General features: G+C 39.8%; 2 protein-coding genes across 5 annotated transcripts in view; one reads left to right on the forward strand and one right to left on the reverse strand.

Annotated features, from left to right (window-relative positions):
- Positions 1–15765, forward strand: part of LOC129727642 (A disintegrin and metalloproteinase with thrombospondin motifs 20) — a 477347-nt gene that overhangs the window by 280358 nt on the left and 181224 nt on the right. The gene's annotated exons all lie outside the window — the stretch shown is intronic.
- Positions 6830–13345, reverse strand: LOC129727641 (vitellogenin-A1-like). The gene is made up of 3 exons (XM_055685644.1): positions 13275–13345; positions 8248–13209; positions 6830–8186 (listed from the first exon to the last, which is right to left on the reverse strand). Exons 1-3 carry the CDS (start codon positions 13303–13305, stop codon positions 6964–6966), a joined length of 6216 nt encoding a protein of 2071 aa, XP_055541619.1. The 5' UTR covers positions 13306–13345; the 3' UTR covers positions 6830–6963.

Here is a 15765-nt window from a genome sequence, read left to right on the forward strand (position 1 = left end):
CTGAACCGATTTTCTTCATCTTTTTTTTTTTTTTTTTGAAAATATTCGTTAATAAATGCCCCGGCCGTTGAACGATCGTTTTTTGTCACACTAGGTTAGGCTTTGCCACAAAAGATTTTTATTGCAATTTTTGGCGCTCAAAACGTTTTTTTTTTCGGGAAAAACGAATCCGTTTGCTCTGAAAACAAAATATTTATGAGAATGATCGTTCGGATACCCGGCACACTCCTGAACTAATGAAATAATGTTAGTTCTTGGATTGCAGTCGAACTGTTGGGTCTCTATCGTAAACACCGAAAACCTTCGCGAACAACAGCGTTCCGGGGAAACGACTAGTACTCCACAAATAATTGGTATTTCTTATGAACAAATGTGTTTTTTTTTTTGTTATTGATTGAGCCAATTTTACTTGGAAGGGGTAGAAAAAAAGCTCAAACCGTTTTGTTCATTTCATTGGTTTTCTGACAGCATAAATGCCTAATTTAGCAACAAACAAGTCAGGTGACAGCGAGAGTATCGTCGAAAGGCAAGCGAAATAGGTAATAATAATAATAATAATAATAATAATGAAGAGTTGTTTTTCAACATTTATTTGAGTGCAACTTACAAACGTCCTAACTTGCACACAAACTTTGATCAAAGATATTTCTTTTTTTTCGTCTCGGTGTTATTTATTTTTTGCCACCCCCTCTGCTAACTTTGATAACCTTGGACATAAAAACAATTCGAAATTTGTATCAGCCTTAACAGAACTTTTAGTAAGTTACTACTTTTATGCTATTAAAAAGGTTGCTACAGGCCCAAACATTTTCCAAAAAAAAAAAATGGTATATCACCTCTTAGGTTAACTAATTAAATCATAGTTAGGATCTCAATTCCATTCCTTGTTCTACCAGAACTATGTCAAACGCTCTTGTTATCTCAGTTTATTTTTTGCATTAGGGTGGAACTCAGTGCTCGAATTAAAATTACGTTAGTAAAATTGGTTATTCCGGCTTCCCAGTCATCTGCTTATCGAAACAAAAATTTATTTTCTGATAAATAAATAGAAAATAAATTTTCGTTTCGATAAGCAGCAGTGGTGGGCACCGCTAACCGAAAATTTAGCGACGCTAATCGCTAAGTCGCTAACCGGAAAATTTAGCTCGATAATCGCTAAACGCTAAACGCTAAACCCACATTAGCGGAACTTTCGCTAATCGCTAATCGCTAACTTTTTAATATGTAAAAAGACATATCGCTATATTTATTGCTCGTGTTTTGTAAGATTTGGACCACTTTGATCCGTTTTGGTTGAACAAACGAAAACAATTACTTTTTAAAGCTATTTACAGTAAGAGGTTCAAGCTAAATAACAAAAGTTATTTAGCTTGCATTGAAAATAGATACTCTTGGGAATGTTTTCATTAAAATTCAATTATTATCTGAATCGAAAAAGTAGAACCAAAGTTGTCATAATTTCAAGCGCATTGCAATTTACCAAAGTTCTTGGTGTGCCGGAAATTCAATCTAGACCTTGTGCTTGCTCTTCAAAATGCTCCTGTGGCTTGTACGATAACTGGAACTCCATTCTAAGGTAAAAAAACTGACAAAAGAAACTTTAGCAGTGAAGTATGTCCATCTTTCGAAGCAATTTACGTACGCCATCAGCAATTCACAGTTTTTCTAAATATTTCTATTGTCGCTTCTCTACAAAATTTAGCGAATTAGCGATTAGCGTTTCGAAGGCCAAAATTTTAGCGACGCTAACAGTTTCGCTAACCAGCTCAAAAATTAGCGAAATCGCTAAATCGCTAACTGAATTTTAGCGTCGCTAATTAGCGAATTAGCGGAATGGTGCCCACCACTGATAAGCAGATAACTGGCATTTTACTGAAGTAATAATCAGTCGTAAGTTGTTGAATTTGTTAAAACTTGTGTGAATTTGTGTGAAACTTTGATCGATCGCTTGGACCGCTAACGCATGCATCAAATAGCAATTCATTTACTTATAAACGTCAAGGGAAAAGTAACCCAACCTCAAAAAACACCATCAAGGATGGATAAAATCGTACCGTATAACAATCACCATCGGGTATCATTTCTGAACGTGCTATTCATAAGCTTTTATTCCCTCAAACCATCGCTATTAAAAATTACACATTCTCACGTATGCAAGAAACAACATTGAGCAAAGAAATATATGGTGGCTTTCGTTGATGATTTTTGTTTTCAGTATTGCCTGCTATATGCGGAGCGAGCAACATATAGCGAGTGTTCCATGAAAGAATCGTAATACCTCGATGATTCTTGGTGATTTCAAATATCACATGCTGATGCACCATGCTACTATTTCCGTAAGCATTGATGACACCTATTTGCTCCGGTAAGCAAACAGTTGAACGCAATCTAACGTTCATTTGGACTCATTATTTTGTATCACTCACGATAATCCCTCATAGATTCTCGCGATACTGTTGAATGCAAGTGAGCTTGGATACAATAAATATTATCGCGTTTGAATCATTCTAAGGTATTCAAAACAAAGCGAAAAACAATCAGCAGCGTTTCTATGGAAAACTTGTACGCAAGTGAAAATAATTGGACGATACCTGATGAATCAAAGAACACATTTTCATGAAATGATGCTAGTGAGTAAAAATTTCCATGCTTGGCCTCCATTTTTACTCTGAGTTCAAGTTTATCCAATAACTAGTCGAACGTACCCGAACCTTTTTAAAGTTTAGAATCATTCTTATATTGTATTTCGCCGGTTATTTCAACATTAAGCCAATAAAAATGGCTATAGGGTCGATTTATTGTTTTCGAAAAACCGAAAGTCGCCATCTTGCATTTCAAAATGGCATTTGAGGTAAATTCAAGCCTCTGAGCACTATCGGACGTCAAGCCTCTTAGCCACCCAAATTGGATGATATTTATTTAAGTGATTTGCAACCTGCCCAGAAAAAATAGCACGGGTAAATAACGCTGGTCGACAAAATAAAAAAGTGCATTTCAAAAGCTTTTTGAACTGAATATATATAAAAAGCTCAAACTACAAAAAATGAATGATGACAGCTATTCATGCATTTCCTATGAATGTTGCTGATAGTTATTACCAAAACGCGTCAACTTACGTGAGAGTGTCGTATAGAAATTGTTCGCTGAATTCGTCGCTTCAACGTTATGTTTTCGAGGAAACTCGTTGAAATCTCTGAAAAAACGGTAATGGTCAGCGACACCAAAATTCAAAGGAATAGTTGAATAGCTATAATCTTTCATTTTTTTCCGGTTTGAGCTTTTGCAGTGCACCTGTGTTGACCAGTGTAATATTAATATGTGCTTACCAGAATTTTCATTCCTAAAATCAGTGATGACATAAGGGGAAAATCTATCGCCCTATCTATAACCAATTTCTTTATACAAAAGTAATATCCCAAAAAAGCTTTGCAAATACTGAGGAAAGCGAAACAAAGGAATATATGTTCCTTCGTAGCTCACTCGCTCACTTGTAACCAGCCTGGGAGAAAGTGCTAACTAGTGTTCTTCATTCCTAAAATCATCACAAGGAGGTAATTTTTCCTCTCTTCTTCTCTTCGTGTCGGCCACATCTTTCCTGTTACATAATTTTTTCCCGTTTTCCCAAGAATGTCTCGATTCTAAAACAAACATTGAACATCATTTGCTCCGCTTGTAATTATGGTACTACCAAAACCCGCCTTGCATGCGAGTTTTTTACAGCGGTACTTTTCTGCTACTAATCCCTCCACCCGTCTGCCTGTTGTCATTGCTTGAAGATGCCAACAGACAAGCAGATAATACAAGAAGATAGTAAAGAACAAGCTGTTCTTTGGAAACGCTAATAAAGGGGACTTGTGTTGTTAATAAATGAATTTCAGTAATTGTTCTACGATGAGCAAAATGGATGAACAAATTCAAGATGAAATGGAACAGTCCTTAAACAAGTATTAAGAGAGCAGGATATGAGTGATGAGTCTTTCGAAGAAGATCCAAACCTTACACTACTGTCGTCACTTGAGGCTCCTGAGAAGGTTCCATTCAGTGATGCTAATAATGCAAAGTCTCACCAAGATTGGCAAAAAGAAGTTCAAATACCCGCGTGCCAATGGACACAATACCCAAAGCAAAACAAAGCCCTAATGCTACATTCCTATTCGGAAATCGACCTCCTGTTTATTATACATACTTTGCAGCGAACTATTTCGTGTGCAGGATAATTGAGAGGCTAGGGCTACGATCCTAACAGTACACTAACAGTATCTCCCGAGCCAAGACTCGGCTTATTAGACAAGCATAGTACTTCAAAACCCACTAGGACATTATACTAAGGAAGCCCAAAAGTTGACTGTAGTAACAATTACCAATATTACCAGGGACACTGCTAACAATGACCAAACTGAACGTCGACGAAATACAGAACTTAACCCTTTCCCGCTCATGGTGACTCTAGAGCACCATGAATTGTATTGACCATATTTTGGCAGAAAATAGTTAGTTTTGACTTCTTTTTTGCTACAAAATGTTGTATTTTTAATACACTTTCAACTTGGCATATCGAATGAAAGCTTAATTCAATGTTTGGATTGTTATCAAGGAAACTGTAGAAGAAAGTCTGGATTTTTCGATAAAAAAATAATGTGTGTTTTTGACAACCGTTTTTATATAACAATAATCAATCGATTTCACAATAAAAATAAATTTTACGTAGATCTATTGTCTATTGAGTGTAACAATACACCAAATTAGCATTTTTCATTTTAATTCGCTTGTCCCATAAATTTGAATATGGTGCCTCAGAGCACCACTGGGCATACAGAAGACAAAAATTTACAACGTATGCTAGCTAAAAATATCCGTTACGATGGAATATCATATTGGCCAGCATTTAGAGATGCGCAGAGATGTTTCTAACGCAATCATCGTGATCACTTTACACTCTTTTGGTGTTCGAAGTGTAATGTTCGTCTTTGCATAATGAAAGCGAGATTTTTTTCTTCATTTTCCATCATAAAAAATCAATCAAATGGTCGTAAACGTAGTCTTTTTTTTCGAAAACTACATTGTTTCTCTTTTATTTTTATTAATTTTTAAATAACTGCTTTCAATAGTTAAATTTTACCAAAAAAAAAATTTCTCGTATATGTCGTGACGCTTTTTCCGATGGCTCTCCATATCGCATCCGTTGCTGCCGAATATCGTCAACTCTTTTTTTCATTCGCTCTATTTTCCAGCCTCAAGTAAAATAAAGCTGCGCTTTATTCTTACTCCAAGTATGATGACAGTTCTACAAGGTATGCTACATTTTTGTCTATCCACGCACACAAACAAATCTCGTTATGAAAAATTTCGCGTTTTGTATGGAATTCAGAACATTTTTGGAAATTTCTCGTTTTATGTTGTTTAATATCTGATTTTTTTGGTTGGAGAGTGAATCTCCAGTTGAAACACACTAGAAACTGATATTAATTTAGATTTAGAGTGAAAAATTGCGACAATATGTCGAAATAAAATATATAAAAATGCTATAGTTCTAAAAGTTGGAGCATAATCTTAGTCATTGTCATAGCTCATGACTTTTGTTACTGTATGAAACATAAGCGACTCTATTTAGAAACGCTATTAGACTACAATAAAAAAACGAAAAGTGCAAAAAGGGTACCGGCAAATTGATGAAAAACAGCATATTTTACCTAAACCGCAGCATGTTTATGTATTCCCCACAAATAAAACATGTTTCAACATCATTTCTTTAACTTTCCAGGAAAGTATGTTTTATAAGTTTAGTTTAAAATGCAAAACCATTTCAAATTTCATACAAAATTGGAAAAAGTTCATAACGATCACTAATACTAATGCATCGACGTGAATAGCATACCTTGTAGAACTGTCATCATACTTGGCATTCTTACTCTTTCTCTCTCTCTTCATGTGCTGTGGGTCCCGCACCACCGTATTAGCTCGCTTTACCCGTTCTCTCTCACTCAACTCACAGACTCTCATTCAACCGATTATTCTCTCGTCTAGGACCGAGTCCTTTCGTTTTTCGACAGTCAGATTTTTTTTTTTTAATCTTGCGTTTTGCTTTTGATCGCTGCGTTTTTGTATTTACACGCTAAATGTTTAATGCGGTGTTTGCCCCTCTTCTACTCACACGTCACTTGTTTCTTATACACTATAATCCCTACAGTGTATTAAAAATAAGTCCCTTCTATGCTCATAGGTGCTCTGGAGCACCGTTTCAAATTAAACTTTTTACTTCAAAATATAACATTTCCCAGTAATTTAAATAAGTCTACGGAGTATTTTGCCCAAATTAACCCGTTAAGTATTTTTAAATCATGAAAAACCTCGTGAGCGGGAGAGGGTTAATATGACTAATAGCAATGAAAGTTACCCCCACCTTAAGAGGACAGCCAGCCTGTATCCGGGAAACCATTTTAGTTTTCAACCGGGCATCAAACTAACATCTCCCCACTTCCCAAAAAGTACGTTCTTTTGGACGTAGCCGGCGTCATTATTCAGTGGCAATAGTATTGTAAACCAGTGACAATTCCACAGTGAGAATGTAATTCATTTTGCTATTTTGGTACTCCAACCAATCGCAAAGTGCAACTACAGATAACCTTCCTTAGCTTGTTAATTGAAAAGCTTTGAAATAGGTAATTCTGTAATTATTTGCTAATGCAGGAAAATAAATGGGTAATCTCCTCCTAATTTCACTTCCATTTCTGTAAAGTCAATACTGTGTAGAACCTTGGGAAAAAACCTTAACAAAATAGCGAACATCAACAATCGAACGAAGGATAACGAAGAGAAAACTCAACTGTAATTCATTTCAAAACATTTCGACAACCGTTTATTTGTCACTTTTTTTGCTGGAAAATCATTCCATTTTCTGATGCACAAATTATTTATAAGTAATAAAGTCCATTTTCATAAAGCCATTTTTTCGTTACCAGAAGTTCAGCTACTGTAGGCATACCCGGCAGTGTGCACACAGGTCTTGGGGAAGTTGAACTTGACAGTCTTCGAGACAGTCTTGGCGCTCATATCGATGTTGACACCGCGGAGGATCTGCTTCTTGAACAGTTGAGCGGCACTATCGCTAGCATCACGGCAGTGGACATCGACGTATTTGGCGATTTTCTCTGAGGCTACGCACTTGGAAGTACAAGCCGGCAGTGGTCGCAAGGTGAAACAAATCTTGTCTCCTTGTTCGATAAACTGATGCTGATGTTGAACTTCACATTCCTTGGCGGTGTGGGATTGATCGCGGGGATTGTATTCCTTGTCTTCTTCCGATGAGCTCGAAGAGTCAGAACTTGAATCAGATTCCGTGGATGACGAGGAGGAAGAAGAGGATGATGAGGATGAGGACGATGAGGACGATGAAGAGCTATCCTCATTGACGTCGTGGTTGTAGTTATTATAACGTTTGCGTCCTGCTTCGTGTTCACTGATGATATTGCCATAATAGTACTCCTGTTTGTAACATTGTTCCTTCGATTCCTGTTCGTAGGCAATGTTGAAAGCCATTGCTGGTCCTGAGCAGTTCTGGCCAGTGATGGCGTACGAAGCAGCAAGGTATTCTGGCTTGTTCATGTAGCACTGATTAGGCGAAACAAAGTCATCATAACGTTCACCGTTGTTGGTTCCGCACAGACCGACGAAGTTGTCGTAATACGATTGATCAGCAAAGATGCGAGCACGGTAACCATCGAAGACAATCTTGAAGTCATCATCACGGATGCTAATCTCCAACTCCTTTCCAGGCAGAGCGTAGCAACGGAACAGAGGCTGATCATGGTGATCATTAGTGTACAGTTCAACAGCGTATTTCTCATGAATCTGTTGGGGTTTTCCATTGATGTAGACCAATGGTAACTCAGCTCCGTTCGGGATGATATCGATGTTGTAGTCATTCTGCTCGTACTGACCAAGAATAACCTTGAAGTACAACTCGTTCTTGTTACCAGTGCGTCCCAAGATGGTAACCTGTTCATCTTCATAGAATCCATTCTTGAAACGGTATTGGTCATCAGCATTCTGGAAGTGCGACTGTTGAGCGTAATACTCGTAGTCGGGCTTCACGGTATGCAACAGCACATGCCAGCATTGTCCCATCTCGTAGAAGTATGTGCTGCCATCGAAGGTATCAACGTATTTGCTGGAAACAGCGCAGGAAGCTGAAATATTGAATTTGAAATTAGAAGAGATTATAAGCCACTATTGCTAAACACAACTTACGATAGTAATTTCCTCGGTAAGAGTATGTGCCTAAACGTTCATTCCAGGACATATCGGGATGCACAGCAGTGAAGTAACGAGCATAATCATTTTCTAAAGGAGAGTTCTCGATCTCAAAAGCGTACTCCGGAGCGTATAACGAAGCGTTGAAGTAATCGCCATTGGGAGCCATCTCGAATTCAAACTGGAACTGATTGTTCTTGCCCTTGTAGAAGTAATTCGGTGTGAAGTACGGGAAGGTAAAGTATTGTAAGTAATCAGCAACATAATAGGACATGTTCTTAGCGTATGAGCCAACATCCTTGAGCTCAAAGTTGAAACGGTATTGATCGAAATAGTTAGCCTGTTCAGTGGCGTTCTGGCATTCTCGGAGCTGATAGTATCCACGATCCATCTGATCCTTGCACTGCTTGCCAACATCCGAAATGCGCAGATAGTGACGGTATTCATCCGACTGGTGCAGTTTTCCCTTCATCGTAATCTGGGCTCCTCCCTGGCAACGCTCACCATAGGCGAAATCGTAACGCATCGAAGAATCGGCATCGAACTCAAGAGCGTGCAAGAAGTTCAGTTTTGGTACATTCGGGAACTCATGTTGAGCCGAGATGCACATCTGGAATTGTTTTCCATTGTAGGGCATTCCGAAGAAGCTGCTGGTCTGGTAGAACGGACTTCCCGAGAAGAAGAACAAGATGCGAGACATGTCATCAACTGGGCTATCAGCATAGGCGTAAGTGAAGACAAATTCGCTCTTCTCTTGTTGATGGCCTTCGAAGGTAAATCCCAAATCGAAAACAGAAACATCGCTGTTTCGGATTCCAGCGGCGGCGTTCTTGATGAACTGTTCCTGACGGCGTGAACTGCCAGCGGTGAAAACGAAGGGTTGAGCATAGTTGTTCTCGTTGTAATATCCAGAGTAGGCATGACGTCCCTTCGGGTGCTTGACATCGGAATCCTGGAAGTCCTGATCGAAATCGCCTTCTTTGTAGTGAGCAATAAACTTCATACTCTTAGCAGAGGTGCGTTGGGCATCGTAATACACGTTGAACTGATGATAATGGTAGGTTTGAACGGCTAACGGATAAGCGAAGGCAGACATGAAGTCATGTTCCTGCATCAAGTCCCAGAAATAACCGAAGTTAAAGAAGTCATAGTCGTACTTTGCATGCAGTCTCAAAGCGAAACCAGTGACTTCATCTCCTACGGTATACGCGAAAGTCTTGGTAGTGTATTCTTCGTCATGAACAATTCTTGCGTTCGGGCTCTCGGCAATCGGACGAACGTCGGTGATGTCCTTGTATCCAGTGTATGGCCATGAGCTCAAGTGGAACAACAATTTGTCTTCCTTGGGTTCCAAAAGCTCAAACTCAAATTCATATTCGTCCTTCTCAAAGTCGAAATCGAAATCGAAGCTCAATGGAAGGTATCCTTGAACCTTCTGCTGGTAACCAGCAATGTAGCGTTGATGATCGAATGGAGTTACGAAACCAACCTTGGCATCAACCAAACGATGATAGACCAGATTCACATCAACCGATCCGTTAAGAACACGTGGCCAGTGGAAGAAATCGTCATTCTCAGTTTCTGGGTGTCCGGCAGGTTGCTTGTAGAACCTCGGGTAGCTCTTGACAGTAGCATCAGTTTCGACCTTAACAACAGTTGGTGTCTTCAGGGTGTAGACAAACGGAAGACCAGATGCCAGCGGGAAAGCCAAAGTGACGACTTGTTGCTGATAGAACTTGGTCATGTTGAACGTCATACCGTCTTCCAGATCTTCAAAGTATTCTTTCACTTGACGGGGTATGTTTTCAATGGTCTGATTGTCGAAGGCAAAGAAGTAATCTCCGTTGAACAGTCTAGTCATGATTTGTCCTTCCAATTCATCGGCTTCCTTGGGGTCAATGTTCAATAGCTTAGCAATGCGGGTGGTTGACCATTTCTGTGGTTCCTTCTCGCTAAATTCGTGTTGGCCCTTGCTGTATTTCTGATAATAATCGCTTTGTGGGCCGTGAGATTTGAAGTACTTATCAAAGTATTCAAACTTCTTGTTCGGGAACTGTTTGTAATACTTGTAGTAGTAATCGGCAGAATAGTCATCTTCCTTGGGGCTCGAGTAATCGTACTGCTTGTCCAACAGATCGAAGAAAGTCTCCATGCTTGAAACCAGATAATACATTGAAGTGTAACGTCTCAGACCACCAAAGTTGTGATGCATGTGGTAGAAGAATCCACTTGGAAGGTAATGATCATCGGAAGCGATTTGAGCAAGGTGCAGACGATAGGAAAGTTTCAGGTTCTCCATAGCATAGTCACGGATGTAAGCGGAAGAGTATTGCAGACTGTAAACTCGTGGGCTCAGCAGTTTGACGGCGGCCTTAGCGTCATTGGCGAATTCGTAGAAGTCTTCGAATTCATCAGCATCTGCGGCGTATTCCAAAGAGCTCTTAACAGCGGCACTAACGTACATGCTTGGGTCGAAATGAGTGAACTCAGCCATGCGATAGAGCATCTCTGCTGGTGGCTGGGTGCGCATCAACAAATGAACAGCAGCGCATCGGATTTGGTGGAAATCGCCAGTGTTTTGATACAGTTTGTACAGGACAGAACGAGCCAACTTAGGATAGTTTTCAACCAGCTCATCGAAAGCAACGACCATAGCAAGACGCTGATAGTCACTGACATGGATCTTGCCTTCCAGATAAGGCTCGAAAACGTTGAGAATCTCCGGATGTCCGAGGTTTCCAAGAGCACGAACGTAGACCTGGATCTTGATACTGTCGGCATCGTTAACTGCTTCACGCAATTGATGGGCGAGCCATGGGACAATTTTGTGGGCCACAATCTTGTAGTCAGAATCAGCCAGACGGCCAAAGCTGTACACTGGATAGTAATAAGCGGCTGAGCGGTTGCTAACATGAGCTTGATTGACGAATTTGGTGAACGAAATCAGTGCGGTAACATTCAGGCTATCCTGGTGCTGAACGGTGTCGGAGGTCACCAGCAGGAAAAATTCGTGCATCAGCGACTCGGTAGGGAAACGGATCGATTTTGGAAGAGTAGCGATAACACTAGCGGCTTCCGGGCCACGCAGTTTCTTCTCTTCGATGTATTCCTTGATGACCTTGAAAGCTGGTGGAGTTCCGGCTTCAGCCAACGCATCACGGAAAGTGTTCCAGGCATCAACACGTTTGCTGAATTTCTCGCTGTGGTTGTCTCCCTCTCTGCGTTCCTTCTGAGAAACGAAGAATTGCTGGGCAGCATCGTAGATTTCCTGGTAGTTCATGGTACGAATGACGCGAGATAGAATGTTGAATTTGCTCAAGGTGTTCGATTCCGGTAATTTTGATGGGTCTTGCAACTCATCAGCGATTTCCTGCACCAATTTGTAGATAACCTTGGAACCATCGACATTGCGAGCATACTGGAAGCTGTATCCCTTGTATCCGGTGAAGTATGGCAAGAATGGAGTTTGTGGGTATTCCTTGAAGCTCTCTGGCATTGGCTGGTAGTAAGCTTCATCACTTTCAAGAGATTCTGAAGAAGAAGACGATGAAGAGGACGATGAAGAGGACGATGAAGAAGACGATGAAGAATCGTTGTGTTCATCGGATTCCGAAGAGCTGGACGAAGATGACGACGAATCATCAGAGCTGCTAGAGTCGGATGAGGTGTCATTATCGCGCTTCAGTCGGTATTGGTCCTTCTTGTAAGCTTCGTAGTATTTCTTCTCCTTTAATGAATCCAGATCACGGCGGGCTCGATTGCCGCGTTTCTCTACCTCTTCGAGTTTTTTGGCGTGTCTTTCAACTGGACTGATTTTGTAGTTCTCTTCCGATTCAGAGCTAGAGCTGGAAGACGAGTCCGATTCGGATGAACTGGAGGAGCTTGACGATGACGAGGAAGAGTCAGTCTCATTTCCTGGACGAACGCTGTTTTTCTTGTCGCTTGCAAGGTTGTAGCTGTAGACCAGATCAACAAACACTTGGCGATCGTCAGCTGGGCCTTCCGGAACCTTATCGTATGGGTAGATGTCATTGAGAGTTACTTTGACCTGAGAATAAACCATAGCCTTCTGTTTGTCGACCAAAGTCGGAGCAACAACAACCTTATTGATGGTGGACGACGACTGGATAGTGTAGTTGTACCAATCACCGGACAGGAACAGACGTGACACAACGGATTTGGAGGCAACATTGCCCATCTGGTTGGTGTTTGGCTTGAAGTCGCTCTCGCCACTGAATCCAAAATGGTATCCCATGCGCTGTTCGCAGTTGTCGAAGTTCTGGGTCTTCACAATTTCGAAGAAATATTGTCCTTCCTCGCGGAAGTGCGGTTGGGGAGCGAATTCCTTGTACGATTGCATGAGGTACTCTGGAACAGCATTGACATCATACAACATTTCACAATTACCAGTGACGACGGGTTCCATGACCTTGTAGACACCAGTGAACGAGTTGTTCTCCGGCAATTGGTTATACTTGTAGTCGATCTCGTTGGTTCCATGAGTATCCAGTTGGAACTGACTGACCCAGGATTTCAGAATGTTGACCTCGTGGTTTGGTACGGTTTGTTCAACATACAGACCCTTGATAACTCCCTTGTGGTAACGAACTCCGAATGGTCGGGAGGACATTGGCAGAGGCTTGTACTTGAGGTTCAGCTCGTGAAGCTCGGTACGGTATCCTGCCGGTAGACGATCGTTGAAGACCGCATACTCGGGATTCTTGACATAGACAACCACGTATTCCGGATCCTTCGGGCGCATCAGCAGATGAGCACGCGAAACCATTCCGGTCCACTGATCGTCCAGATCGTGCAAAGCGGTCATAGTCATTGAGGTAACATTGTAGACATATTCACGGTTTGGTTCCCAAGCGCCATACTCCCAGCCAGTTTTGTTCTCCGGTCGGTTGTAGGAGAACTCACTTTGGTACTCGTACTGATAGGCAGCACTGATCCCCACTGGAAAATTGAAGGAATGTTATAAATATGAAAGTGATTAGAAGTCGGAAGAAATTAGAACTTACCCAGAGTGAGGAGAAGAAATTTAGCCAGCATCCTTGCCTCAGAGATTTGGTTGCTCGACTCGAACCACTGAGAGTGTGATGAATGGGACTGAATCGCAGGTATTTATATGAACTGAATTGCTGATGCCAAGCAGTTTCATTTCGAATCCTGTTACCTTATCAGCGCAGGCAGACTCAGGACAATGATCCCGGGCTAATCAATACGATCGCACTTACAACAGCACGAAACGAAATCAGTGCTACAGCGTAATCATTTAGCGAAAATGTTTAATCTTGCGATTTCTTATCATTATTGATGGAGTTATGAATGATTCGGTTGCGGGCGACAACATTATTGATTAGAGTTAGGTTTTGTCGAGCAAATCATTTTAGTGTTTAGCCTATATTTTTACTACCTATTTGGAAAGAAAAATGTTTGCAAAATATATTGTGTGCAATTGATTTATTTTATTTTTATTAACTTCCGCGTACTTGTAAGTCATATTCTACTGAAACCGATATCGAAGAATCCTGCTAAGGGGTTATACACCTTTTAAGTTTCCCAAACATGGAAAAAAAATTACACTGGGGTCTATTTTTACGCGGGTTATTTTTATGCATTTTTCTAAACGCGATTGTTTTACAATAACGCAGATTATTTTTACGCGATTTGGAATGTTATTTGAACGCGGTATCAAATGAGTTTGGTATAAGTAAATCTAATCTAATCATTTAAACGCAGTACAATCAACCGCGTAAAAAAAGACCCCAGTGTATTGTATTATCATAAAGTACTACTTCTCGAAAACATTCTCACTAATTTTCATAAAGATCTGAGCAATAGGAAGAAAGTTAAAGCAATTTGAAGCACGCTTCGTCACCGCCGCATAACCTAAACTTGAAACTTTATACGCGTTTATATGGGAATGTTGTATCTGAAAAAAATGATTTTGCCGTGTCGTGTTGCGGTCAAACTACTGAACCGATTTTCTTCATCTTCTTTTTGAAAATGTTCGTTAATGAATACCCCGGCCGTTGAACGATCGTTTTTTGTTACGCTAGGTTTGGCTTTGCGACAAAAGATTTTTAATGCAATTTTTGGCGCTAAAAACGTTTTTTTTTTTGGGAAAAACGTTTCCGTTTGCTCTGGAAACAAAATATTTATGAGAATGATCGTTCGGATACCCGGCACACTTCTGATCTAATGAAATAATGTGAGTTTTTTTATTTCAATTGATCTGTTGGGTCTCTATCGGAAACGACTATTACTCCACAAATAATTGGTATTTCTTATGAACAAATGTGTTTGTTTTTTTGTTATTGATTAACAGAACTTTCAGAAAGCTACTACTTTTATGCAATTAAAAAGGTTGCTACAGGCCCAAACATTTTCCAAGCTTTGCTTTTCCTCGAGCAAAATGGTATCTCACCTCTTAGGTTAAATAATTAAATCATAGTTAGGATTTCAATTCCATTCCTTGTACTACCAGAACTATGTCAAACGCTCTTGTTATCTCAGTTTATTTTTTGCATCAAGGTGGAACTCGAATTAAAATTACGTTAGTAAAATTGGTTATTCCGGCTTCCCAGTCATCTGCTTATTGAAACAAAAATTTATTTCCTGATAAATAAATAGAAAATAAATTTTCGTTTCGATAAGTAGATGACTGGAATTTTACTAAAGTAATTAAAGTAAAAGTCGTAAGTTGTTGAATTTGTTAAAACTTGTGTGAATTTGTGTGAAACTTTGATCGATTGCTTGGACCGCTAACGGATGCATCAAATAGCAATTCATTTACTCATAAACGTCAAGGGAAATATAACCCAACCTCAAAATTGTATGACAAAAAACACCATCAAGGATGGATAAAATCGTACCGTATAGGGGTACCTGGGGTAATAAGCACCGTTGAGCCAAGATGCACCCCCTCTGATTTACAATGGAGAAACGTTTTAATAACAAAATAACAAATTTATTATTTAAATTTATGGTTTTTATAGTAACCCTGTTAATTTGGCAGCACTACAATGTCAGAAAATGTGAATATATACAAAAAACTGTTTTCGTAGCAAACGGTCTAATTTTCTGCTCAGCTGAATTAAGCGTTTTTAGCCCTTCATTGTTGTTTTTCACTGGCAAATAAGTTAGGCCGTCACAAATTTAATTTTCATTTAATGTCACCCCCCCCCCCCCCCTTCAAAAATCTTGAATATTGGAAGGGGAAAAAAAAGCTCATACCGTTTTATTCTTTTTATTTGTTTTCCGACAGCATTAATGCTTAATTTAGCAATGAACAAGTCCAGTGACAAAGAGAGTGTCGTCAAAAGGCAAGCGAAATAGATAGTACTAATAATAAAGTGTTATTTTTCAACATTTATTTGAATGCAAGTTACAAACGTCATAACTTGCACACGAATTTTTATCAAAGATATATTTTTCGTCTCGGTGTTATTTATTTTTTGCCACCCCCTTTGCTAAGTTTGATAACTTTGGACATAAAAAGAGTTCGAA

This window comes from Wyeomyia smithii, chromosome 3, assembly GCF_029784165.1.
Source record: "Wyeomyia smithii strain HCP4-BCI-WySm-NY-G18 chromosome 3, ASM2978416v1, whole genome shotgun sequence".
Taxonomy (NCBI): domain Eukaryota; kingdom Metazoa; phylum Arthropoda; class Insecta; order Diptera; family Culicidae; genus Wyeomyia; species Wyeomyia smithii.

Bases quoted from the DNA above. Each gene is read 5' to 3' on its own strand.
- LOC129727641 (XM_055685644.1), bottom strand. From the start codon at position 13,305: ATGCTGGCTAAATTTCTTCTCCTCACTCTGG. The intron at 13,210-13,274 runs GTAAGTTCTAAT...TCAATTTTCCAG, and splicing joins ATTTCTTCTCCTCACTCTGG to TGGGGATCAGTGCTGCCTAT. The intron at 8,187-8,247 runs GTAAGTTGTGTT...TCAATATTTCAG, and splicing joins TTACCGAGGAAATTACTATC to CTTCCTGCGCTGTTTCCAGC.